Here is a 27,126-nt window from a genome sequence, read left to right as displayed (position 1 = left end):
GGAGTTCTTCAGTGCTTTGATTTTTTTTTTTTTTTTATTAAGCCATGAACTGAATGCTAGTGGATCTCCGTAATTCATTTGACAAAAAGCCTGCAGCCTTATTTTGAAATTACTTATTTTTTTCATCAGTGTACTGCTAGCTGGCAGGGTACAGAATGTTAGGCATGAGGAAGTATAAAGAACAGAGGAAATATGTGTTCCTAATTGAAAGGAACCCTCCCTTTTTCCCTTGAAAACCAATCCCTGCTGCTCCTCCGCAGGCAGGCGATGTTCTCAATGCGACCGCCGCAAATGCGTCAGAGCCCCAGCGGTCGGAGGAGCGCCCGCACGTGCCAGAGGTCACCGAGCCAGGGCAGGGAATCCAAACCTGCCCTCTCCACCCCAAACCGTGGCCCCCAGGCAGCAGCAGGCAGTCTCAGGTTTTATATCTGCTTCAAAAGGAAGCTCAGCTCTTCCCCAAATCAGGTTGCTTTGCAGATCTTTAAGCATCTGCTGGAGCTATTTTGAGAAGAGCCTCCCAGTGCTTCCATCTCTTTGCCGGAGCTTGGCTTTGAGACAGGGCGCTCGGCACCTTCCACAGTCAGATTTATCCTCAAATCCCCGCTTCAGATTCTCAGGTTCTTTTTGCAGCTTACTCTCGTCACGTTTTCTTAAGTCAAAATTGACATAAAAATTTAACCGGTTAAGGAAAAACACAGAGGGCTTGGCAAACAGGTTCTACAGAGAAATTCTAAAGAGTGATAGTTTTTTTCCATAGTGATCACGCTTCCTGTGTTCTTCTAGAACAACAAAAAAAAAGTTGAAGTTTTAGAGTAGGAAGCAGGAAGTGCTGAGACTCCCCAAAGGGACTTAATTCTTGTGAAATTTGTGTTCCAATTTTATCAACCAAAGGGACATAAACCACAGACTTCAGCGGTTAATTAAAGCTCCAGCTCAGTCATTTTCGACTTTCTTGTCAGTACGCATGACCGCCGGGGAGCGCACGATGGAAACTAGACCAGCCCCTGGAAGCTTCCCCCCACCAATATTTCTCAGTATCTGTCACATTGCTCCTCGATTCTTCCTATCCTACACGTAGGCTGCCATTCTTACAGCCTGCATAGGACAAGCATGGTCCAGGGCACTCTCACAGCTAAAATGCCATTTTTTACCTTAAAGATTTGCAGTCCAGTTCGGCAATACCAGGCCAGAACTGGGAGGAAGTGAATGGAATTGGGAAAGCGAAAGGCAGGACCAGAATCCTGCGTTATTAAATGAAAATCCTTTCTCTGTGTTTGTTTTCCTAGCTCAATTTTTAAAAATATCTCATGTTTCTAAAGAATGGTCTGTGGTATTTGCAGAATTCTGTGCTATTCATGTATTTTTGAGTGTAAACACATCCTAATTATACTGTGGCCAGCTACTGTGCAACAGAGTATTTCATGTGCTGCAGCACAGTGAAGATAAATAACGCTGTTCTGAGCTGCAAAAGAGATGAAAGAGCTGTAAAAATAGCATTTGCAGAGCTGTGAAGAATCAGAAACAAGTGGGAAAAATGACTGTATGATTGTATAATATTTCACCGAGAGAACAAATCTGAACGTAAATAATATCTTTATTTGTTGTGTCCCATTTCCCCCACCCAGCCCTGGGTATCATCCAGAGTGGAGGCAGACGCAGTATTTGACAAGTAAAGTGGGGTGAGAGAGGTTAAGTGAGAGAATAAGCACAGTAGCAGCCTTTTAGTTTGTTAAAACAGATTGCTCATTCAGCTGGCTGTGACGCGGGAGGGAAGTGCATTTCCACTGCGCCCTGTCTGCAGAGGAGCTGCTTGACAGCTTCTCAGATGCCTGAGAGATGCCAAACCTGCAGCTGATTGCACAGTGCAACAACAGGGAGTGCGCTGCGGATCTGCATGGACCGAGCTCCACATGTGCAGGGGGGTTAGTGCCTCCTTTGTGCTGGATACATTCTGATGCAATTCGGTATTTGCAGTTCTGTTCAGCATCCAGTAACCTAAAGATGCTATCAAAGAAATCCACTGTCTTCTCCTGATCTTGTTTTTTTCCACTTTCACAGAAAATGAAAGAGTATCTGGAGGGCAGGAACCTGATAACGAAGCTCCAGGCCAAGCACGACCTTCTTCAGAAGACCCTGGGAGAAAGTGAGTGTGGGAGCTGCTTGCCCCTGCTCGCCAGGCTGGTGTGCTGGCTGCGTTAGTCAGCTGAGCACAACTGCCTTGGATTACTGGTGCAAAGTGGGCACGTTCACGTTTTATGAATTTATTTTTTTCCAATCTGCATGATGGAGAAGCCAAATCACCTACACGGCCGCTTGATGAATGGCAAACGGAAAATGCTTAATGAGTCAGTAATGCACATCGCTGGTTTGTTAACATGAAGTGGATGCCCCCTCGTTCATCCTGCCCCCTCCCCTTCACCTGATAGTCTGTATTGGGGTAAACCTTGTGATTTACGGGTTGCTGAGCAGTTTAGAAGCATTGCCTCATTAGGCTGGTCAGAAGTTCAATTTGCATGGCAGATGAGCTGCTTCTCACCTCCGTGGTTCAGTCCAGACCAAGGTAACGTGTGTGAGCGTGGGCTTTTGTAGGGAGCATAACAAACACATCTTACATGCTCTGAAATTTGTTGCCTATCTGCAGGGCAGGAGGCAAGGGGCAGCAGCCAGACCTGAATATGCATTTGCTATTAGTGTCAGAACAAAGGAAGATTTCTTTCCCTTCATGGTATGGGCAAATCCTGTTGGCCAAACACGCTTAAACTATGCATCCAAGTTTCCATAGAAACCTGTCTGCCTCGTGTTTGCAGAGGAGGTTTAACAGCCTAAATGTCAGGTCAAAAAACGGCTCAACTCATTCCTGGGTTTATAGGCCAGAGCAAGGGCTTGTGTTTTGTTGTGTAACTTAACTGGACTCCCCACAGTTTATGGTGTGTAAATCTTCTGAATGAAAACTTAAACAGCGTGTGGTCTTTTAAGCGCTTTCCTTTCAGTTAAAAAATGTACTATAAAAATAAAATAGTTATTGCTGCAGTAATTAAGAGCTTCAGGTTTATCAGAGCAGAACCACTACAAGGTAAGGGAGAACGTTGTCACCGCGCCCTGCGTTGGTTCAGGTTCCTCGTCTCCATCTGCCCTGTAAAGAGGGTGGATGAAGCCAGAGATCTGTGTCCTTAGGGTATTTTTCTACTGCCTCTGAATATCTCCCAGTGACACCCGTGCTGCCCCTGTGACTAATCACATTCCTGGATCATAGCTGACCTCTGCATACCGAGGCCTATTTCCTCGTAACCTGCCTGCCCCTTGAACTGAGCTCAAGCTGTGGCGGGGGGGAAAGAGGAGGAAATTAAAAGCGATTCCTCTATTGCTCTGTAGGTTTAAAGGCTGCTTCTGTTTTTGTGGGGTTGCTTTGCAGTACCAGGGCTTTCTTAGCCACCCTGTGAAGGGACCCAGTGTATGTCAGGCTGAGCTCCAGCAGCTTCTGAAAAATTCACTCCTGTCATCTGGGAGATCAAAAGGAGCTGAGCGAGCGAGGTACATTTCGTCTCCAAAGTCATGCGAGCAGGTTAATGGTATGAACTGGGACCATGCCTAGGCTTATTCATAAAATGTCACTTAAATGGGAAATGGGCAAATAAAATTCCTTTCACAAGTCCCAGGAGCATGTTTAGAAGTTTGGTTCAAAATGTTCATACAGCTGCGTGTCTTCAGTCCCTGGAAGGTTTGCGGGTTTGTTAAGATTTTTATTCTTCTTTGCCCCATTCTCAGGTGACATTTATTAGTCCTCTTGCAAATTACCTTAATCTAAAGATGACAAGTTCCAGTAATAAAAATAGCAGCAAGTCTCCCATCTACAAGTAATTACGTCCCTGCCTACTGTACACATTTGTCACTGTAATGTAGGAGCCCCTTGATGTTGCCTCAGCCATGTAATTTATATATATGAATATTCTATGATGGAAATGGGACAGATGGCTGGAAATTCTGCTTCAGAATAACATTTTCATGTAAATTATGCACTGTTTTGGCTTTACGTGCGGAGAGGAAAGTAGCTTTCAAGATGCGTTCAACTAATTGTCAGCCGTCAGCAATTAGACGTTTCCCTCCTTCATTCTTCCGTCTCCCCAGGAGCAGGAGGACGTTGTAGGGAAGGTGGATTTTCAGCTATTGTAAATCAGTGTGGTTTCACTGACGATGATCTGGCCGGTACAATTCCCAAAAGCACATGCTAGTTTTCTGTCTCTTACTCCTTGCTGGGCTATTTTAAAACGCTGCCTGCGTTAGCAGTAGTTGTTAGCTTGGCTGCTTCCTCACAAACCCAATGCAAGTTAATGGAACGTTTTTATAAATATGTTTGTGGAAAATATCATTAAACGTCTGCCTCCCAAAATAGCCGAATGCTAGCACGTTCGTCTGTGGGCTAACAAATCTGTGAATGTTTCCAATCTTGCTGAGTGGCTTTATAAAGTATAATCTCTCTCCCTACCGATTCCCCCGGGAAGGGGGGAGGCAGGGAGAGGTTGACAAGCCCAGTTTTTTGGCAGGAGAAGTCAACAATTAGAGTGTGCAGAGAACCAATTTTCAAAAACAATACTTTCCAAAGAGTCCTTGGGCAGCCCAAGCTGCTTTCTGCGTTTCCTGGGCAGCTGCAGGGAGGACAGGCTCCAGTGGTCCCCTGGGCAGGGGACAGCCACGTCCAGCCCCCCGCCTCTGGCTCTTCTCCTTCCCCTCCTTCCCAAAGTGGCTTTGCAAAGCAGCCAAAGGTATTTTCCTGTTCCTCTCTCTAATACTATATTTTTTTCTTCTTCCGCACAGGTCAAAGGACTGACTGCTCCCTTGCCAGGTAGGTGTGGCTCAAGGAATCACTTTTTAAGGAAAATCTGCTGCAAATTCATTGCTGCTGTAGATCGGTGGCCAGCCCAGGACATGCATGTGTTCAAAAAAGATACTCATATAGCTAACATATAACCAAATTCCTGCTAGTTCATGATACATTTTCTCACCCTGGTGCATCCAATCCAGATGAGGGAGGAGGTGGGCAGGAGTGAGAAACTGTTAAATTTGGCACCGTCATCCAGAGTATTCTTTGAACTAAGATTTGAACAGACACATTGCCATTCCTGTAAGAGCAGAGGGCCCAGGGACTGCAGGGTGTGCAGGGCTGAGCCCTGTTGTGAGTCAGGGAGGAGAAGGAGATGGCCCAGGGCCTTTTTGCGCTGTCCTGGTGATGTTCTCTGCCCTGCCCTGGCACTGGATTGCAGCAGTGCAGAGGCCCTGGAGAATTAACTTCTCCTTTATAATTAGGACCAATCGCAGAGCAATAACTAACCTTCTCTTGATGGGGTTTTTATAAAACATAACAAATCTCCATCTCCAAATTGATGGATTCAAGCAGCTCCGCTGGGCACGAGGAGCTGGAGCAGGGGCTGTGCATCATCCTGCCGGTTTAACAAAAGGAAGGTGATTACTGCTGATCCAGAGTCATTACTACTTTTCAAATTCCTTACAGCAAAGCAAAGCTGACAGGTCCTAATTAGAGCCTGACATCTGTAATAATAAAATATTATTCATCATGAAACAATTTTAAATATCAAAGAATCATTACTGCTAATAGTTTAAAATAGACCATATTGTCTGTGACAGCCCATGGAATCTGATTTTTTTTTTCATTCAGTGTTTTTGATTTTTTTTATAAAAGGAATTTCCCCTGAATTAACACATTGCACAGTCTTTTTAAAAATCACAGTTCTAATCACCTTATTTATAATTCAGCAGCCATCTGCCCTTGCAGGGAATTGGCTTGAATGAGAGACATTAGGGCCTTCCTACCATTATCTCTTATGCTTCATTTTTACCAGAAACTATAGGAATTTTAAACCTCATTAATAAATATTGAGGGGGAAATCCTGGCAAAGGAAGGCTTTTTCCTTTTTTTTTTTCTCCAGTTCCTGTCTATCAACATAGCTGAATGAGACCATGGTGGTTTAAACTGGAATGGCTTAGCCCGGCTGGTGCGTGCTGGAGTTTGAGGGGTTTTATTTATTTATTTGAAGTCTCTCACAAGTTGTAACAAGGGATCCGCAGTGACAGTTGTTGGCAGCACAGCAGGAGGACAGCCTGCTCCCACCTGCTTCCCCCCCTCCGCAGCGAGGCTCTTCTCGAGAAGTGCTCTGAGCAATTTATAACAAACTTCATCGCGAGCGAGGAGCCGCATAGAGCAGCTTTCCATATGGTTGGAATTAAAATGTCAAGGGTAATCTTTTGTCAAAGCAGTGGACTCCCTCGTGTCTGTTTCAGGTTTTTAGTGATTTAAAGTCGCTTAAAATCTTCTGAAGTTCCAGAAATTGAATGAGACTAAGTCATTATGATTGACTTGTGTATCTGACTCCTTCCCTCCTCCAAAATCAGCATGGTTTGGAATATCAAACGAGCAAGAACCGCAATATCAGAGGATTGTCTTGACTTTTTCTCTTCTCTTTTTCCCCCTGCACTGACTGTTCTGATCTCATCAGCGGCAGACGCAGCTCCACGATAAGGAAGCAGGTAATAAACGTTTGCCTAGGTAATGAGCCAGGGGTGCGTGTGTGTGTGCGTGCAGGTGGAGACAGCTGGAAAACAGGAGTATTTTTATCCTTTCCTCCTTTCCTTACGTCAGCCATTTCGTTTCTGTTTAACTGGAACTAGCGTCTGCTAATTCAGTAACTGAAATCAATAAAGATGGATCCGCAGCCTTGATTCGTTGTCTTTGACAGAATTTTATGATGATTTTATTCTGTCAGTGGTTTGGAGAGATCTGGAACCAAAAAAGCCAAACAGCCTTGAGCTGTCTGGGCAGTCATGGTTTATGGGCTTCATGCTGTCATATTTCTTTGTCTCCTTTCCCTTGATTTTCTCTCTGGAATGCTGTTAAAGCAGCACCTGCTTGCTTAGGCCTTCTTAGAACAAAGATTTAAAACAGCAGCGCCTTGGGTTCCTGGCTCTGCTGGATAATCTATTACTTTTAAGTAATGTGTTTCTTTGAAATATGGGAAAAAATCTAACATAGTAGTTTGGGAATTCCAGTCTTCCTGTTGCCTTTCGGCTGTTTTTCTTTTTTCTCTTCTTGTTTGTTTGTTTTGTTTTGTTTTTTTTTGTTTTGTTTTTTTTTGTAAAAAAAAAGATTTTGGTAAGCTGGCCAAGCTTGCATTCTTGGAACACGTTATGCTCTGGGTTTTTGGAGGCTTTGAAGAGGTTCGCATTCATCACCAATCATTGCAATGAGTCCAGATGAGAATTCCTAGTCCTGTTTCTCTAAGACAGTCTTTTACTGTGTGTAATTCTGTCTATTTCTACATGGTTTGGGATGGGTAAGATAGGTAAGGGTGCTTCCCTCCTCACTGTAGAGGCAGGTGCGGCAGTGCACATCAAGCAAACCCCACCACCCCATCCCACCTTCTAGTTGAAAGTATTGCTCCTCTGTAAAGTTTGAATTAGTATTTCACGATGGTATGTTTTGATCTTTCTTGCCATCACTTTGCATTCTGACTGCTCTCTTTCTTTGTCTGTGTGCAGGATTCCTCACAAGCCATTCCCCTGGTTGTGGAGAGCTGCATACGATTCATTAGTAGACACGGTGAGTTTATGGACAAGAAGTGTCCTGTTTTATATCACCATTCATTTAATAGAAATAGAAGCCTTCTGAAATGCTCCAAGCAGCTTGGCACACGATACTTACACAGAATAATACTAAAGACTGCAAGATAAAAATCTTGCACTGACTTTTTGGCTGTGTTCTTGGTATTGTGTGTGATTTTTGTAAATGGATACTGCAAATAACCGACACTGTCAGGATGGAGCTGCAAAGTGTCCTTCCAGCAATATCACTTCTGTTTCCTCTGAAATAAGGTTCCCATCCTGAAGTACCGCTCATGCCTCATCTCCCATCACCTGCTTTGAGGCCTGAAATGTGGCCTCTACCGATAATAATTATGCTTTTCCTAGAGGAGGAGGAGTGCTCCAAGTGTTAGAACGTAGGAGGTCAAGTAGTCAATTTATTGCTTGCTTATTGCCACAATGAGATGATTTATCCCTGTTTGAGTTTGACTTCATAGCCTTGAAAGCTGTGAAAGATTCTATAGGTTTGTTTTAATTTGTTTTCGTTTTTAATCAATATCATCTGTTAGTAGCATGTGAAACAGCTGTTAATTAACATATGTAGAAAGAGGTTGAATTTATCTTCATTAACCAAGACACAGAGCCAGATAGCAGGTCCTGTTTCATTTTCCTTGCCTAATTACCATTTCACTTTAGAAACTATAATCTGGAGTCTCATTCTCATCATCACCTGGAAGAACCAATTGTTGTAAGCCTTTACTAAGTTGGTAATTGGACATTTGCTGGAGAAATCATTGAAACCGCGTTGAAATGTAAACCAAAGCATGATAGAGCAGTGCCATCGGGAGATTTTATTTTTAGAAGCTTATTGCTGGTCAGCTGGACTGGCTTAGATCATCGACAGAAAGATTTTCCAACAAGCTCAGCTGATGTCTGCACCGAATGTCATACCATGGCCTAAAAGTGTAGTTTGGAATTTGAAGGAAAGTGCTTTTACATGACAAATACACCTAGACAGAAGAAATCATAAAACTGCTCGCCTGACACAATTATATTGTAGGAGTTAATTTTGTTGGAGGCAGCCTGAGTGACGTTTGGCCATGTTTCACCGTGTGGCTGTGGGATGCGTGTCGTTCTCCTCCTTGCTTCTCTGTGCTTGGGATTTGCTTTTCCCTGTTGTGTAGCTGCATGTCACAGCTGCTAGATGCAGCCGGGTACTACAGAGGTTTCGTGGCATTGTGATTAAAACAGTAGCAGAAATTGAGAGGAATAGCAGGGCACAGATGCATTCGAGAGAGCTTATTGGTTTATAGCCATCGTTATAAATAAAGCAGAGACATTGCACCATCCCCTGTTTCAGAAAGCACACAATTAAAAGGCCTGAATGAATACAAGTTGATTTTCCAGCTGTGAAGACTACTTTGCTGATTATTTGAGCTGTGGCAGTTGTTGCTCATCCTACACATAGCAACAGAATCATTGCGATGGCAGCATGCTGGAACGGCTCGCCTACTTGATAATTGGTTTTCATGACTTTGCTAATACCAGCATTTTAGCAGGAGCATCTCAAAGACTGTCCTGGAGCCCTAAATACCAGGTCATGCTGGAGGAATTAAATGTTTCCGTTTCAATTGGCTGATTTGCCCTGGGCCTTTGTGGCATCGCTCTTGAAAAGTAAACTGCTTCATTGTGCAGTTGGCCATATTTTACTTCTGGCTGATGTATTGTTAGCTTATGGCTTCCTCTGGCTTGTAAAATCCTTTGGGATCCTTCAGGGTAAAAGATGACAGGCACGGCTGCTACATCTAAGTTATTCTGTCAATCCACTAGGAAGGGCTAATATGTTTTCTCGTTGGTGCCAAGCTCTGTTTTTACATACTATGTACGTGCGTGGACCCGAAAGAGAAGATGGTTTTTCAAAGACATGCTTTTGTCTGGGTTTGTTTCCTTTATCAGCTATGACGAGGGTGCCAGCTGATTTTATGCCTCTTACCAACATCTCTTTCTTACTGTCTCCCAGGTTTGCAGCATGAAGGAATATTCAGAGTGTCTGGGTCACAAGTCGAAGTGAACGACATTAAAAATGCATTTGAGAGAGGTAAGGAGGATCTGTTCCAGTATCTCAGAAATTATTGCCAAATGTATTAATTCATGTAAGTGTTCCGAAATGGTGTGTTTTGAATGCAACTTGCATTTTGTCCCTTCATTTTTTGTTTCCTAAGTGGCTGTAGCCCAAACACTTCTCTAGTGCTCATTAACCTTGAACGCTCGGTGTTGTTTGGCATTAGGCTTTATATCCTGTAGGCTGTCTGTATAATAAATATTCTGAGCTCGGTCCTCTCTCCTGTCCGATAACTTATTGATTATATGCAACACTAAAGAATATAGGGAAATTCATTATTGGATGTAACTGTATTTTTCTACGTGTTTCCCTGTACCCTCTGCAAGCTCTTTGTGAACAGACCAGCTGCTGGAGAAGGAAATTTTGTGTATTCCATCTTCGGGTGGCTTGGCCACATTTACTTTAAATATCAGCAAGGGATAGAATGAATTTCAAAACGCTGTAAACTTGATGTAGCTTTTAATAGATTTGATTTTCTATGTAAAGAACCATTCCATACAAAGGCAAAGAATGGCTGGGAGCCTCCTGACTCATCAGCTTCTAGCTGGGCTGCTCGCCTAGCAGAGCAGGTTCAGAAGAGTTTGCTTTTTAGGTAATCCTGCAGCCCCTCTCCCCACTAGTACTTGGGTCACTGCAGACAACAGGGCTCATGTTAATTCTCTGAACACATCACTCTAAAAAAATACGGTTGGTATGTTTCTGTGCTTGCTGTCAGGAGAGACAAGCAGTAATTAATTAAGTATAGCAAGTTTATTTTGCTTTTGGGAAGAGAGGAGTTTAATGGATAACATGGCATCTAATTTCATCTGCCTTTGTCTGCATCTATTTGAGAATTAAAATCTTCAAGAACAGAGCAGGCAGAAATGTGTATCGTAGTCTGTGAGTAGAGACTTGATAAGAGACTGAAAGACCCCTTTTTAAATGAAGGAAATGCTCGTTGTGGGAAAATAGCCACTTGTTCCAGCAGTAACATGCAGAAATAGAGGTGATTTTTTTTTTCCTTCATCTCACTTGTCTTTGGAAAGCATATGATATACAGAACTGACAAAGTTAACAATAATGTCTCTGCAGTTTATTACCTCGCCCAGAACCCTTGGTGGCAGTTAATACCAAGGATAATGCTCCAGTTTATAGTGGCCCATTTATTATCCAGCGTGTTATTAAGATAATAGGCAAGCTTTGGTAATTCCAGTCACATAATGGATATATATAGCTTCAATCTGAGGTTTGCCCCATCATTAAATCTAATTATATCTGATAGGGACTTTTCCATAGGGAACAACTCCTTAAGTGGGCACCTTCTTTTGGTGATACAGGCAAACAGTGGCATACCTACAGTGACAAATTCTTTGTCCCAGAAATACCCCCTGCAATTCAGCGTCCTGCTGAGCTCATAGAAGATGCTCGTTGGCCTCTTGCACGTGCACTAAATCAGTTGAGCTCCAGTTGTGAGTGTGCACGAAGACATACAGGCTCCCGGACCTACGCTGCGTTCCCCTCGGTGGTGGCTCTGTGCAGCTCACACCCTACCAAAATACCTGAAGCACCTGTGCGGGGCTGTGAGCCAGTGTCAGACCGAGCTGGCTGGTAGAAAGCTGCCCCAGGTCTCCAGGGATGCTGTCAGATGCTTCCCTTCCTGCTGCTGTCTGCAGGGGAGCTCTCCCTCTGCTGATTCTAGTTGGAGTAGGTGGGATCGGCGTCGTGCTGCATAAATGTTTTTCTCCAGCTGAGTTGCATCCTTCCCGTCTGATTCCTTTCTCCAGTATTCTGATTTTTCTTGCCTGTTTCTTTTTGCTTGGCACCAAGGTGAAGATCCGTTGGCTGGGGACCAGAACGACCATGACATGGATTCGATAGCAGGAGTTCTGAAGCTCTATTTCCGAGGCTTGGAGCACCCTCTCTTCCCCAAGGATATCTTCCATGATCTGATTGCCTGTGTCAGTAAGTATATGAAGATCTGAAAAGAAATCAGATGACTTTTTTCAATCTCATCTTCCATTTTTTTCTTCTCTCCCCCAACTCTTTTTCCTGACTCCAGAGTAAGTTTTTATGGCTTCTGAGGTGGGCTTTGTGTTGCACGGGTATTGTAGTCACTGTTAGCCAGAGGCTGGGCAGTTATCTGCTTACAGCCATCCTTATTCTGATAGGATTTTTTTATAGAAATGAACAAGGAGATAGAACTGAACAGATTTTAAGGGCTGTCTTGTGGATTTTTCGCAGACGGTGCTTTGTGACAGGGTAATTTTTAAAAAAAGAATAGAAACCTCCACTTCTGGAAAAATAATCTTTTAAGACCTTTCATCAGAGGTGTCAGAAACGCATTCTTGGAAATGGGAAGCATCTCCAGGAGGGTTTCTGCCCTGTCTTTTCCCTAGTGTTAATGGATGCCCTGGCTTTATGTCTACTGCCATGCTCCTGCATGCTCTGTTTAGCTAGCAAGGCAGTAGTCATACACCTTTTAGCTTCGTGACCATGAGGATCCATCTATTGACTCTTGTTAAAGAATTTCAATCATGAGGGCGGTCACAGTCCAGTTGTTAACATTTTTATTGTTTTTTAAAGTGGTTTTGGTGGGCAGGGGGCTGTTTGTGTTTTTGTACTTGAGCAACCTCATTTTAAATGGCCTGACTATTGCCATGCTGCTCAGAAGGAATGAATGATTCCATTGTCCCCGTCATGAAATAGCCTTTGCGGTAGCAGCCTTTGAAGCAAAGCAGAAGATAACTGCTTCTAAAATGACTCGTGGTTTTCTTCTCCTGATAAATGCATTTACAGAGTTGAATTCACATTATATAAAAAGAAAAATCTGCTTCCAAATAAGTTCTCCTTTCTGAGATGATTTATGCTGCCCACTTATTTCTCAGTAGGCTGCTGCACACAGAGCTTTTTGCCTCACCCCTTAACTATGTTAATTTTCCATTGAGTGTTGTACAATTTCTTTTTTAAACACCCACCTTTCTAAGCTAACTTGAATGAGCTATTGTGTCAGAGCTATTGAAAGAGATGACATCCAGTGCTCCCACGCTAGGAAGGAGCTTGCAGCGAGGCTTCACGTGTTCAGGGACCTTCGCTGTCAAAGGCATCATGAGCAGGTTCTGCAGCCTTTGTGTTCCCATGCCAGGCAGCTGCTGAATCCAGGAAATAGGCAGACCCTTCCTTGCTGTGCTGCTGCGTTGGCTTCCCCTTTTACATATATATATATTTATAAAGAAATACACGTTTTGCCCAGGACCTATCATATTTTACTGGCTGTACTCAGAGTCGGTGGAAAGTTGTGGCTGTGGTGAGGTTGTAACTCTGTGGTGCTCCTTTTTCTTTTCAGCAATGGATAATTTACAAGAGAGAGCGCTCCACATCCGGAAGGTGCTTCTGAACCTGCCTAAGACCACTCTGATCGTAATGAGATACCTCTTTGCATTCCTCAATCAGTGAGTATCCTTCAGAGCGCCATGGCCCTGCTGTGTGTAGCGCTGGGTGTAAAGGGGTAGGTGGCAGAACCAGCCCTGGTGTTGCTGTGTGCAGTCTGAGTGACAGTTCGAGGTGCAGATGTCTTGAGCTTCCTATTGCATCTGTCTTCCTGGGCTTTTGAGCCTTGCTGAAATTTATCCTGATATTAATGCAATCTCAAAGGAGCTCCAGAAATGAAAGTGAATAATGTGCTGGTAAACTAACCAAAAAGTGATACAAAAGAAGCAGAAATTGGGCCCCGCACCAGCGAGGAACGGTGTGTGCTAAGTGTTGTGAGTGATGGAGAGTGAGTTTATTTTTTTACTGTCCATCACATCTGGCTGGTTCACTGGACAGCTTGACAGCAAGAAAGCAGTAGCTTCCTCCAGTACCATGGTCTCAATGCCTGAGGTAGCATAAAAGGAAAAATGTCCTAACTAGAAGTTAGCAGATTTAAATGTTCTCTCATTCCTGGTGAGATTGGTAGTGTTCAGTCTAAATGCGATGCTGCTGTTCTTCATCATGCTCATCTTAAGAGCAAGAACACAAAAAAAGAGATTGCATTAGGAAATATTCTAAATCTATATAAGGAGGTTAAACTATAAATGGGGATTTGAGCAGTGCTGGGATCAAATCAATAAGGCTTTTAAAATCCTTTTGGGGTTTCTCTTTCATTTCTTTGTAAATGCCATCAGTCTGTCATTTTTTCATATGAATCCAGAACATTCACATCCCAGCAAATCAGCTTTAACAGCAGAAGGCCCGAAACAAACCTTCCCCCCTCGTCTGTGTTCTCCAGCAGACGATGGCAATGACTGATAATGTTGTTTTGTGTTGTTAACCGTCCTCCCCACTTCTGTCTTCTGCAGTTTATCTCAGTTCAGTGAAGAGAATATGATGGATCCCTACAATTTAGCCATCTGCTTTGGGCCAACACTGATGTCGGTGCCTGAAGGTCACGATCAAGTCTCTTGCCAAGCTCATGTCAATGAACTAATCAAAACCATCATCATCCAACATGAGAACATCTTCCCAGGACCAAGGGAGCTGGAGGGTCCAGTCTATAGCAGAAGTGGAAACACTGAGGATTATTGGTACGATAGATATCACTGAGGAGAAAATGAATGGGTGCATATTTTCTTACTGGTTAGCGTGCTCCTGTCATGCGTTCTGCATTATCTTAATTCAGTATTCAAGCGTCTAGCCTCTCAAATCTGTATCATGCAAGAGAAGATGGCTCTGGTATCCCTGGAGAGTCATCAACTTGAAAAGAAATAAGCTGTTAGTAAGTAGCTATTGACTTCTCCAACCTGTGCCCACTTATCTTGAAGGATAAGGTTGTGCAAGGATTTTCTTGGATATTCTGGTTCTTCTTTTTTTTTTTTTTTATTTTTTATTTCCCTCCTGCTTTTGCATTTGCTGTGTGTCTCAAGTGGCTTTTCTTCAGAGGTAAGGTCACTTGCAGCTGAACCTAGAGAACCGTGGCACGGTTTAATTTTCAGGACAGCGCTGGTGGAGGGGGGAGGGAGGAGGGAGGAATGCGAAATCACCATTTCCATCCAGCTTAAAGCTCTGGAGGCCTGGCCGCGTGCTCAGTCTGAGAGCAACATCTGGAAACAATTCAGCCAGCGCGGCTCCTGTCATCTGGGGTGGAAGGTGGGGGAAGGAAAGGAGGTGTTTTCTTTCCTACTGGCCAGGCTGATCTCTCCCACTGAAAACGAGGAATGTTAAATTGTGTCCTGCTTCACCCCCCCCCAAGATCCCTCCTCCACTGTCCCAGGAATGCAAATGATTATTTTCATACACTAAAACAAATATGTTTTAAAATGAAGTCACTCTGGTGACAGAGCTAGCCTTGTTCCCCAGCTTGTTTCAGAGGAGCTCTGACTATCAGCTCACTCTGTGTATGTGCAGCAAGGAGCAGCTACTTTCTGCTCACTGCGGCATGAAGAAAACTTGCCAGTGCCTCTTTTGGAAAACTTATTGAATTTTACCCTTCGTTCTGATAGTTTTCATTGATCTTATATATAAGTGAGTTGTATAGGAAAAAAATAAGAATTTTAAAACCATCAAGAAACACATCGACAAGAGTGTTCGTCACGTAAGGTGGAGAGAACAAAACCGTGGAATGTGCAGCACAACCTCTAGCACGTGTAACACTTGGGTGTAAACAACCTCTGGTGTGTGTAGCATCAGTACATAGGATGCAAAATGTCGTGGAAGGTAATACCACTTTTCTGAGGGCACTCTTTTTTTTTTTCATTGCCCTTCCTAACCGCTCTGACCTGAGACCCATTAAGCAGAGAAGGGCAGAAGCGAGCAGGGGAGGCTGCTTAATAAAGCCAGGAAGAAGCATCTGGTTCCCATTCGAGCCTTCTCACAGCCCTGGTATTTAGATAGCTGCTAGCGATTGCCCACAGGGCTCCTTGCTGCAGAGCGTGCGAGAAGCAGAGTGAATCTGTTTAGTTTAGCTGATTCATCAGGGAATGAAGTCTGCCGCGTTTGTAATTGCATCGTGCCACTTCGCTGCCCCGAGCCGTCTCTTTGCTTAGGAGCTTGCAGGCGATGCTTTGGTGCTCGGGCTGCCGGGGCTCGGAGCCATGGCTCGAGTGCCTGGGCTCTTGCAGCTTGGGTCAGCAGCTGCCCAGGAGGCTTGGAGCAGCTTGCCTCGGGCAGAGGAGAACAGGGCAAGGTTCAGACTGAAATTCAGGGCTGTGATGCAGGCATCTTTGAAACACCGCCTGTGATTCAAGCCTGGCACTGGGCTGCCTCTGCCTGTCCATCTGACGGTGCAGAACGGCTTGGTGCAAGCAGCGTACTCAGTGCAGGAGCCCGCATCCTGGCAAGCAAGACCATGGGCGTGCAGGGGAGATGGTGGCGTGGAGATGCTCAGCTGGCATTGCCTTCCTCTGGCAGCCACACTGCTTTCACACCGACCCCTTGGAGTGAAGGCCAGCAGCCTGCTGCTTCTCCTTGGGGCGCCCTGGGGCTCGCACGATGCAGGGTTGTTGGTGGGAAGCTCCGTGGGAGACATGGGTAGCAGGAGGCACGAGTAGGAAGAGGCATGGACAGAAGGAGGCATGGACAGAAGGAGGCACTCGATCCTCCTCTCTGCATTTGGGTCTCCGGCGTTGGCTGTGCGCGACATTACTTCACAGTCTGCGTGAAACTTTAGCCCTCGGTGCTGTATTCCTCTTGGGAGTCCCTTTTGGCTTCGAGTTCTTCTGTAAACTTTATTAAGTAGCACGAAGGCTTTGCGAAGGATGAGAGGCTGATTCCTAAGGCACTGACTCAGAAGATGGTGGCGAAGCTACGTGTCGTGGATTGAGCATAAAGAGACGCTAGAATTATTCAAACATTTTACCCCTTCTTTTTTGTCTTTTTTTCTCCCCCCTTTAAAAGAGCAGATTACCACAATGAGGTTTTTAAAAGGAAAGCACTGTGATCGCTTTTACCATTGTAAGGCCAAACAGACAGGTTAAGCTATCACTTTGTGAAGAGAAGTCAACATGGCCTTGAGGAAGAGTGAGGGCTGGCTCGGGCTGGCACACAGGGGCTTTAGCCTCGTCTCCAGGGACCAGTCTTTGCTTTACTTTTTTTTATTTATGTATTCCAAGAACATGACCTCCCTGTGCCACTTGCTGCCTGTTGAGAGCTTTTCTTCATGCAAAACGTAAACGAGGACTCTTGGTGTTCCAGGTGCTCTGTAAATAAAGGCTCTGGGCTGAGGGAGCCGTTCAGTGGAATGGGTTGGACAATTTGGTTGTGATAAAAGGGGAAGAGGGAGATGACAAACTCAAACCTGGAAATATCGCTCTGAATTTAGAAACAATTTCCCCCATGAAGTGGCAGCTATCTCATCAGTCATGTAATGAGCTAATTAGAGCAATGGAGAATACAGCTGGGGGAATAATTCTGGCATGGCAGAGAGGAGCTAGACCCAACATGCCATTGCTGTCTGACTTCTAAACATCTCCAGAGGGCTGGGTTGTAAGATCTGAAGTTAGGCTCCTGATAGCACACAGAAGGTTGACAAAGACATTCAGTTTGTTTAAGCAAGGAAGGGCTTAGCTTGATTGATTTTTACACGCTGACTTGAGTACGTGCAAATGCATCCATGGAGTTTCTGTCACAGTGGAACCTGGATATTGACCTCCTAAATGGGTGTTCCTGATTGCCTTTGATTTCTGTAAATGAGGGAACTCGCTTTCCACCAGTGTAAAGCACTGTCTGTTTTTCCTTCTGCTGTAGTGAAAGTCCTCACGGAGAGAGAGCCTCGACGGAAGACTCGGTGCAGGACGTCACGGCTGAGCACCACACCAGTGATGATGGTAGGCAGTGCTCAGTAACTCTCTGGTTAGCTGGTGTGACCTGCTCTGGGGGAGGCAGGGAAGGGGGTACCTTGCAGTTAAATCCGAAGTGGAGTTTAAATCCTAACCATCATTTGAAACATCACATGCAGCATTTCATGCCAAATAGTAAAAATAGTCAGGTAAATTCTAAAAATTCCCATCGATCCCACACCCTTTTAAAGTATCCCTTATTCCAAGGGTATGTCACTGTAGCAGCAGGCCTGGGCACACTCGGTGCTGTTTGAGCTCATCTATACCTTAGAAAGGTTTTGGAGTTGGAAGACACAAGGCAAGCACAGAGCCAAAGGCTGGATGTGCTTCAGCGTGCTCTCCCAGTCCCCATGGCGTGTGCCAGGCAATTCCCCGTTCAGTAGCTTTGGCAGGGGAGCTGTGAGTGCCCTAAGCTGCAGCGGTTCTGCTTCAAGGAAGCAAACAAAATAAAATCAGAACCTGCTTGGCTTGCCTTCCCCTGGGAGGCAGGCTTTAGGGTAGAGAGTTCTGGGGTGTCTCTGCTTGATAATTTGTTGGTCTTCCTGAGGAAACTCCCTTCCCCTTCTCGTGGTCTTTTTAGTAAAAAGGGGTGCCAACCCTGAGAATTCCCTGGTATTTTCTAAGGAGAGGATGACACTGCACTAGTCTTGGGGTGTCAGTACTTCCAAAGCTGCTTTCTGCAATGGGGACAGCTGCACGTGAGCCCCATGCAGGGCAGAGGAAAAGATTACGGTACTGATGTGAAACAGCAGAGTGCTGACCAACGTGGAAGGACAACTGACCAAAACAGGACAAAATAGATTTTTCTTCTTGCTTTTTGACCATTTGCAGTTGTCTTAAAGTTCTGTGTTGGTTCTACTTGTGGTGGTTTCAGCTGTAAAGGTGGGAGGAAGGTGGCGTTCCCTTCAAACGAGGTAGTGTCATTTCTGAGCTGGTCTTTGGTAATTTACTCATAGCCATCATCCTCCTGTGCTGCTTTTTGCTCTCTCTGCTCCAGCAGTCACCTAACAAACCTTTCCCATGGCATTGCTGTGCTCCTGCTGGCTTAATGGTGTTCACACACCAGTAACAAAGTAAACACCGTTTGAGCACTGCTAGAAATGCTGGAAAATGAGTTCTCCCGCAGCAAGGTCAATCACTGTCGCAGCGACTCCTCACCAAGGTTGTTGGGAAGAAACACAAAGACTACAGGAATGAAGCATGAGTTTGCTATCTGTGTCGAACAGGGTGTTCTTTCTGAAAAGCTTTAGTTTCTAAAAAATGCACTAAAACGTGTCCTTTTCAAGTTTGTACCTAAAGGAGGGGTAATTTCATGGCTGTAATCAAGGGAACCAGGGCTGCAACAGCCGGGGCTAAAATCTGCAGGCTGAAACAGCACTGGGTGTGCTCTCGTTATTTCGGGGGGGAGGGGGGCTAGGTCACGTAGGTAGTCAGGAGGACACAGTGATGGGAAAATGAGCAGCCAGAGATGAGAGAGGGACACTGTTTTACAGCCTCTGGAACCGGATCGCGTGGGGCCCCTGTGCAAGGTAAAACCGGGAGGCGTTTTGGATGGAGTTCTGCAACCTCCACGGAATATTCCATAGGAAGCAGTTGGGAGGGAGAGCTTGGCACCGAAGCAGAGGAGAGCGCGGGGCCTCCGTCCCTGCTGCGGGAACAGCGAGGCCTCGTGCCGTGAGGGCCTTCCCGTCCTCCTGGGGTTCCGCCATGTTGCACCTCAGGCTGCGTGTCAGCGGTGCTGGCAGTGCCTCGGCCACTCTCGGGGTTGAGATTTTTCTCTCTTGTTTAGCTTTTGGATGAGACCTTTTGTGAGGCTGGACCCTGTCCTCCCAAAGTACGGCCTCACCCCAGCCACCTCTGCTGGCATGGCGGGGCTGGCAGGCCGCAGAAGGGGGATGAGCCCCTTCACCATCTGCAGGTGGTTTTGAACACAAAGAGAGCACACAAGACTGCTAAATGGAAGGAAATTAACCCAACTTCAGAAGAATTGTTTTATGAAGGCTTTCTTAGCTGCCTTGCTGATTCTGAGTGGATCTGTGGCTGCCAAGTGAAATAAATGTGTCTTGGTAATTCCTTGGTGGGGTCTGAGGGCTCAAAGCCCCTCGAGGCTTCAGTGCTTGGGACGTGGTGGCCGAGGGGCTCTGGGGAGCTGCTGTGCTGGGCACGGCGTCTGGAAATGGGCACGAGAGGTCAGAAATGCTGAAAGACGAGCATGTCGCGTGCTCGTTTCACTGGGGGCATGAGTGGAAAGATTTTAAACTGCTGCTTTTGTGCACAGGTTCTCAGACTGGCAGGGTTAATTGTTGGGCTTAGCCTTCCTGGGCTTTATTCTCACAGCTTTGTGCTCTGGGCATGAGCGTAGTAGGAAAAAGCTACTGGAAATTAGAGTCTAAAATCACTTCTCTGGATGAAAGCCAGAGTCCTAAAAGGCAAATTGGAAACATAAGAAACCTGAGTGCCGCGCTCATCTGGAACAATAAACACTTCTTAATGAAACAGACGGAATTTACAAAACCGCAGCCCCATCGCCTTCGTAAACAGAGGGGGACACCAAAAACCAGCATTATCAGGTTTTTTTGAATGTTGTGAAGAAGCTGGCTCCAGAGGCAAAGCAAACAAGAGGGAAGCGGAGCCAAAACCAGATAACCGCGTGCTTTGGGGAGTCTGGAGCAGGGCGGCTATCGCAAGCCGAAAACATGGCCAGGCTTTTTTCCCCGTCGCTGGTGGCTGAGAGCTGATAATGGGATTTGTGTGAGGCTCACCACAGACTTACCTGAAACGTGTGATTTGAGAGAATTCAGCAGGCCTGGTTTAGTGATGGAGTTCATTACTGGGGGCCAGCCTGGTAGACCCTGTAGCCAACTGCTCTCATCTTGCTTTGTAACTTGAGTTGTTGATCGGGGCTCCTCAGGCAGAGCTCAGATGGATTTACACTATTTATTTTATTTTTCTCTAGCCCGGCTGCTACCTGGGTCAACATTGGAAGGCCTAATTCTTGAGCGTATGCCCTCCCAAGGAATGATTGTAAAAGCTGTGGCTCATGTTTGGTTTTCCAGTCCTTTTTGGCTGGTTGTTGCACTGTACAAGCTTCCCATAATGCTGGTCGAGATCTCAGGATGAAATGGCTTATCTTCTCTTCCCCAGGAAGAGGAACCACGAGTCTGTTCCCCTGAGAAGGAGCTCTGTTTCCATGGCTGTGGTGGAAAGCTCCTTTAAAGTAATTAGCAGCTGAAGTCCACTGGGGCCATGTGGTTGAGCTCATCTCCATTCCCCTGATTCCAGAATAGAATTGGGAGCTGGCACGATCTATATTTGGACTCAGCCAATAGCAGATATTTTTTTAAAGTCTTAAAAATAATCCACATGAATTTCATATTGATTTTCCCGAGCATATAAACGCCTATATTCTCCCCCTGCACAACATCAGAGTCCTACAGGGACCCAGATCAGTGCCTGGCTGCAAACACGGCGTGGCTGTAATTCTTCCATGAGCTTTATCAAGGAGGAGCTGTCAGATTTGGGGCACGTGGTGCGGCTCCGAGTGCAGCCCAGCTGCACAGAGTGGCAGTGCTGGCTGCCAGGTGCCTTTGGTAGCTTCCCCAACAGCTCGATAGATAGGGCAGGGGTCCTCTCTCCTGGGTCAGGCAAAGCTCACAGGCAGCAGAAACTTCCTTCTGAACAGACGCTTAATTTCTGAAGCAGCTTGGAACCAGAGGAGGTTTCTCTTCTTAAACGCTGATAACAGATCCTGCTTGCCAGCCCAGGGAGTTTTGTTTAGCTGCCTTTCAAAAAGCAGATTTTTGCCAGAGACGCATTACTGCTACCCAGTTTTGATTTGTTTTTTAATAAGGTGCTAATTTTGTCATCGTCATTTCCATCTTCGTACACCTGAATAGCTGTCAGTGGGTTTGTGACTTAAAAAATGTGAATGTGTCTATCACGCAGAGATCAGGTAAATGCTGAAATTGCAACATCCTTACCTATAAATATAAGGATCCCTTAATATAGGGATTTCCCTCTGAATCTTACTGCTCCCACCCTCTGCTACCTAAAGAAGCAACACTTTATCCTACATCCCATGCTCTCTTCATAAACTGTTTTGTGGTGGGTGTGAACTGTTGACTACTTATCTGAGCCCAGGTGTTTAGTGAATTGTTGTTTATTCCCTTCTATCTCCTAGAGTGTGAGCCCATAGAAGCAATAGCGAAGTTCGACTACATTGGCAGGACTGCACGAGAGCTGTCCTTTAAAAAAGGAGCTTCTCTCTTACTCTATCAGCGGGCCTCAGATGACTGGTGGGAGGGACGCCACAATGGAATTGACGGCCTTATTCCTCATCAGTATATCGTCGTTCAAGACACGTATGTTACACTTTAAGTCCATCTGCAAGATGGGCTTGCCTAAAATCAGGTGTGGAATGGAGTATTTGTGTCAAGGTGCTGACACCACAGGGGGAGAGTTCGTCCTTCAGCCTTCCCTGCAAGGAGGGGATGCTACTGAAACAAGCAGAGCCCCGCACAGGCGTAGGTGTCCACTTACGTTGGGAGGTCTTCAGCTTCAGCGTGACATAAAAACTGCTCTGGGGCTGCCAGCCTGCTAAAGCTGCAGGGCTGAGATCTCCTAATTGCTTAAAGACATCAGGCTCTCTCCTTTGAAAGATGTGTAATGATTCTTAAGAGAAAGACGTTAGCACAGTGCTGTAGTCTTTTATGTATGTTACACACACAGTGCTGTATTTGAAGTTCGGTGCTGTTGGTCCTGTTTTGGTTGTGATTTCCTTCCCTCCTCCTTCCTAGTGAGGATGGTATCTCGGAAAGATCCAGTCCGAAGTCTGAAATAGAAATAAATTCTGAGCCACCGGAAGAAAAAGTGACTGCTAGAGCTGGTGCCAGTTGCCCAAGTGGGGGTCACGTCGCAGATATTTACCTTGCAAACATCAACAAGTAAGAACAGCCTTGCGTTATTTTACTTAATTGTAAAGATCTTGGTGATGAGTCCAGTAAAACATTTCCTTCCCCGAAAGATGTTAATGAGCGCTTCCACCATTTTTCTCTGCTTTTGCCTCCTCTAACTCACTCGTGTTTTGCTGTCCTGTTCTCTGTGTCACCGATGTGGCCAGTGCTTATTTAGAATCCCATTGGCTTCTCTTCCCTGTCCCCAAGTGCCATCTGTTCCTGTTTTCCCAAATGTGTTCTGTTTTATAAGCTAAAGATACCGAGAAACGGAGAGCAATAGTGGAATAAGTCCTTGTAATCGTGTGTTGCCATTCCTCGTTGTGTTCCTGTGGTTTGTTATGTCTCGTTTACTCTTAACACGCTTTTTTTGTGGGGTGGGGGGACAGCCTTTCAGAAAGTAGCACCACATTTTGTGCTAAATGACATACCTCAAGTCCCACCATCTGGCATTGCCTGTGACATTCTGTTTCTCCAGCACTTCTCACCTTGGGTTACTAACCATATGCTTGCAGTGAAACAGCACGTCTCCCTGTTGCTCCAACTTACCTGCTCAATGACAAATTGTTTCCTTAGCCAACAGCCCACCTACCAGCTTAATTTCCCAGATTTTTATTAAGAGACTACATTTCTTGATCTTTAATTATTTTGCATTAGGTTATTCCCCCAATCTTTGATTATTTAATTTCTATTAAAAAAGCCTCACCTCTGTATGTTGTGCAGTGAAGGTATTAATGTGATAGTTACAGTTCTATGGGAGTGGATATTTTTAACCTTCAGTTAGTTTAACAGACTGTAGCAGGTCCAAACCTTTAAAGAGGATGTATTTCTGTTAATGATTTTATGAGCTGATGTCCTACACAGAGCCTGGCCCTTAGTTTATGGGAGTCAGCAGAGCTCTGTTGTTATCACTAAAGCTATACTGGCCTGCCTCAGCTTGGGATCTGTGCTTTCTTTGCTATTTACTGTATGAGCCATGAAGTATGCCATGCTGTCAGTTATGGAAAGATTTATATAATGAGCAGACCTTTGCAGCTTCACCATCTGCTGATTTTTGGTAGCATTAAATGTAGTGTTTGTAAGAAGCCTGGGTAATGTCCACTCCAGTATTTTTCCCTTTACTAGGGAAATTGATATTTAGCAATAGTAGCATAAGACTCATTTTGTTGTTTTTTCTTTAGGAATGAATCTTCTGACCTATGTGTGAACAGACTTGGGCAAAATTAAATCAGATGGTTTCGCAATGACAGTTGTGCCACCCACTGAATTATTATTTGGATGCCAAAATCCTACTGGAGTTAACACTTTCTTGCAGTTATTCATGGGGCTGGTGCTATATATAAATGGATCCTTCCCTGTATAATGGATGCCAAGCTTCAGACCTATGGCATAAAGTATTCTGCTGCGATGGCCTTTGTATAATTTGAATGGAATCATGCTGTCAGACCTCATGGTGCTGGGGTAGAAACTAAATTGTTTGGACCAGCTTTATCCATTTGACATCTTTTGGTTTGTCTCTAGCCCTGTATCGATAATACCTCATGGTCCTGCTAAAGCAATGCAAAAGAAATCTCTGTTACCACCAGCAAATACTGGAAACGATCGTTAACCCCAAACTATGGGGTTTTTTGCTTGCCAATCTCTGAAAATAATAACTTGATGCCTTGGGCCAGGAGCTTAGTAGACTTATACTGTGTCCTCCAGTCAAAAATTGTAGCTCTGCTCTTCAAATGTAATAAAAACACATCATCAAAACCTGTTGATGGCACAGAGGGTTTTTTTTGTTCAAATATAAAAGATTTACTTCATGACCAAGTTAATTACATTCCATCCAAGCTTTCTGTTTTTGGTATGAATGTGCACAGCTGCCAGACTCGTGTTATTAGACGTGTTAAATGGAATGGTTTATAACTACTGTTTCACAGTGACTCCTAAAAACCTGGGTGTATTTGTAATCTGGGCACCTTTATGTCTCTTCCCATTGTCCTCTGTGTTGTTTTGGGGGGATATCTTCAAATTGCAGCCCGTTACGTGTTTCTGCTTGTATTGACTTGTTTTGCTTTTGTGACTGAAGGCAAAGAAAGAAACCAGAGTCAGGCAGCATCAGAAGAGCCTTCCGTCAAAGTGACAGCCATGGACTAGGTAGCTCACTGGCAGAACCAGCCTCCCCAGGAGCCATAGCCGGTTCCAGACCCTCATCTCAGCCCATAATGAGCCAAAGTCTTCCCAAGGAGGTTCCAGACAAATGCTCCATCAGTGGCCACGGCAGCCTCAATTCTATCAGCCGACACTCATCTCTGAAGAACAGGATAGACAGCCCGCAGATCCGGAAAACTGTGACAGCAGGGAGGTCAAAGAGCTTCAACAACCACCGGCCCATGGACCCTGAAGTGATTGCACAGGTAAATAGGAGAGCTTTGCCTTCAACACTTTTCTTTTTTACATTTAAAGGATGGTGGTGGATGCAACTAAATGTTACAGTGCAAAGTCCAAACTGATTTCCTATCCCTTCCCTTCCAGCAACGCAATATTAACTTACTACACTTGAGTTTAATCTTTCAGCCTCACTTTGTGTTAGCTGCTGAGACGGCATTCATGAGTGAAGATAAACAGGCAGGTCCTTGCTCCAGAAAAACTTGGCCCTGTTCATTACCCAGAATTTAGTTTTAACAATAAAAATGTCCACTTCAGAAAGTTACGCAGATTCCAAAGCTGTCAGCAAAAAAATTAAACAATCATAACTTCAAGACATGAGAAAAGTAAAGTATTTAGTGTCAGTTCTAAATTCTCCTGTCAGTTGTGCAAACTTGCCTGTGGTTAGACATTCAAAGCATATGCAGTAGCACAGTCAAAATAACAGCAGGCTGCTGAGTTGCACGGAGCTCACAGTGCCATCTTTATATGCTTACAGGGTCCAGCGTGATTAGAAACCAACTCTGAATGTAATACTCCCTAGATTTCATTAGTTGTTTATTTTGACAAGTGCCTTGAAATGAGGGCAGGCTACCAAGGCTTATACAGCTGCGCTTCAACATCATGACGCAACAGAAACACAAGTGGAGTCTTTGCATCTGCACCTCTGTGACTTCACTAGCAGAGCAGAAGACAATTGATAGTCAGACGTATTTGAAGAAATGACAGCCTCTAAAGGGGGAATGATGTAAATGTTGCAGATTGCCGTCTTCTCTGAAGGATCTTCCCTTTCTCCTGTTCCCAAGAGCGAGATGTGCCTGCACATGTATGCTTGCTATACCAACTGTTTGCAGTATGTGATGGATCTATCTAAAGCCAAGGAATTCCTGGGTCTCAGATTACAAAGTCAGCTCGGGGGGACCTGACTTCTTTGCATCTTTTCATTCAGCAGTCTGTAGATTTCTAAAGATGTGGAGAAGAGATGTGGAGAAATTAGACTACATTTTTATTCACAAGGCAGCAACATCAAGTAATAAATAAGGTCCAAATAAAAATCTGCTGCATTCTGATAAAAAGATGTATTTTGGCCTCCTCCGTACTCCATATGTTCCAGTGGAATCAGAATATACAGTTCTTGTTGTCTTCATATTTCATTGTCCTTCCAAGGCTTCGGTTGACATAAATCAGTTTTTGTTTTTTCAATCAAGCTCTAACTGAAGTTGTTCTGTCTCTTCTTCCTGCCAGAATGTTAAGTCCATTGTTTTCACTGGAGAAGTCTGGGGAGGAAAAAAGAAGAAGGGGGAAGGGGGCTGGGGAGACCTGTGTTAAATTAGTTTTTCTTAGCCCTGCAGTATCTGTTCTAACACCATCTAACAATGATCATGCATTTTACATATTTTTCCCTAACTTCATAAGTAAAATCTGCCTGGCCTCAAGATAGACTTGGAGGTGTCGGATTTCTGTCTCTGGTTTCTTCCACCATTCCTTGACTGATTTACCTTCCCCACCCCCTGAAAAACCTCTAAGGAAGCTAAAAAGCTGCAGCCAAACTGTGAGTCACAGAAAGGCTAAGCTCCTCTGCTCTCCAGTGAGTTCTGTGCACCAGTGGGCTCTGCAGGCAGGCTCCAGCAGACATGTAGGTCCTCATGGAGCCGAGAACAAAAAAGCCTGTTTTTTAAAATAGCAAAGTGCTTTTTGTTCATTTGTTAATAAATGTAATATAAGAGGACATAGAAATGTCAACTTGGACATCTGTGTGTGTTTCTGATGTTTCTGTGTTTTTTAAAACATTAAAGTTTTGCATCCTGTGTAATACCACTCTGGGAAGGTGAGGCTGCTTGGGCGGCAGGGAGACAATGGGGCAACATCACACAAGGATTTTGGCACTCAGTGTGGCCCATCAGCAGTGTCAAAATCTTCAGGTTTTCCATTTTTTAAGAGTTTGCTCTCCTGAATCTCACCTGCCCATTAAAATACAGGAGTGGATCCCAGCATTTTGAACCACCCGCTTTTGTGCTTGCTGCTGCACTTTGGGCGTGGAGTCAGCTTTGAATTCCAAGCAGCATCTGGATACCCTGGGATCAGTAAGGGACTAGATTAGCATCAAAAAAGTGTTAGTAATTTTTTCTATTCACCGAAGATAAGAAAAAGAACCTATTACTGCTTTTTGGCTTCAGTATATAAGGGTACGTAGCAAGTATAGTTTATCATGAGTTTCACTTTGTCACCTGAAGGCCATCAACCTGCTAATTGATTTGAG

At 44.7% G+C, this 27,126-nt stretch overlaps 1 protein-coding gene across 11 annotated transcripts in view; it reads left to right on the top strand.

The window, feature by feature from the left end:
• The window catches only part of SRGAP2 (SLIT-ROBO Rho GTPase activating protein 2), a 101,484-nt gene that overhangs the window by 70,050 nt on the left and 4,308 nt on the right, over window positions 1-27,126 (top strand). For 4 of the 11 annotated variants that reach the window (XM_038168158.2, XM_038168157.2, XM_072028505.1 and 1 more), the window contains 12 exons: window positions 2,059-2,143; window positions 4,813-4,840; window positions 6,510-6,540; window positions 7,549-7,609; window positions 9,611-9,688; window positions 11,519-11,653; window positions 13,035-13,140; window positions 14,029-14,253; window positions 17,411-17,490; window positions 21,683-21,863; window positions 22,299-22,445; window positions 24,529-24,856. In XM_038168158.2, the coding sequence (XP_038024086.1) occupies window positions 2,059-2,143; window positions 4,813-4,840; window positions 6,510-6,540; window positions 7,549-7,609; window positions 9,611-9,688; window positions 11,519-11,653; window positions 13,035-13,140; window positions 14,029-14,253; window positions 17,411-17,490; window positions 21,683-21,863; window positions 22,299-22,445; window positions 24,529-24,856 (1,485 nt within the window). Of the gene's footprint in view, window positions 1-2,058; window positions 2,144-4,812; window positions 4,841-6,509; window positions 6,541-7,548; window positions 7,610-9,610; window positions 9,689-11,518; window positions 11,654-13,034; window positions 13,141-14,028; window positions 14,254-17,410; window positions 17,491-21,682; window positions 21,864-22,298; window positions 22,450-23,635; window positions 24,857-27,126 lie in introns of those variants that run through there. The other 7 variants (XR_011805098.1, XR_011805097.1, XR_011805100.1 and 4 more) reach the window with 6 other exon arrangements.

This window comes from Anas platyrhynchos, chromosome 27 (genome assembly GCF_047663525.1).
Source record: "Anas platyrhynchos isolate ZD024472 breed Pekin duck chromosome 27, IASCAAS_PekinDuck_T2T, whole genome shotgun sequence".
NCBI lineage: Eukaryota > Metazoa > Chordata > Aves > Anseriformes > Anatidae > Anas > Anas platyrhynchos.
This window is presented reverse-complemented; position numbering and strand designations above follow the sequence as displayed.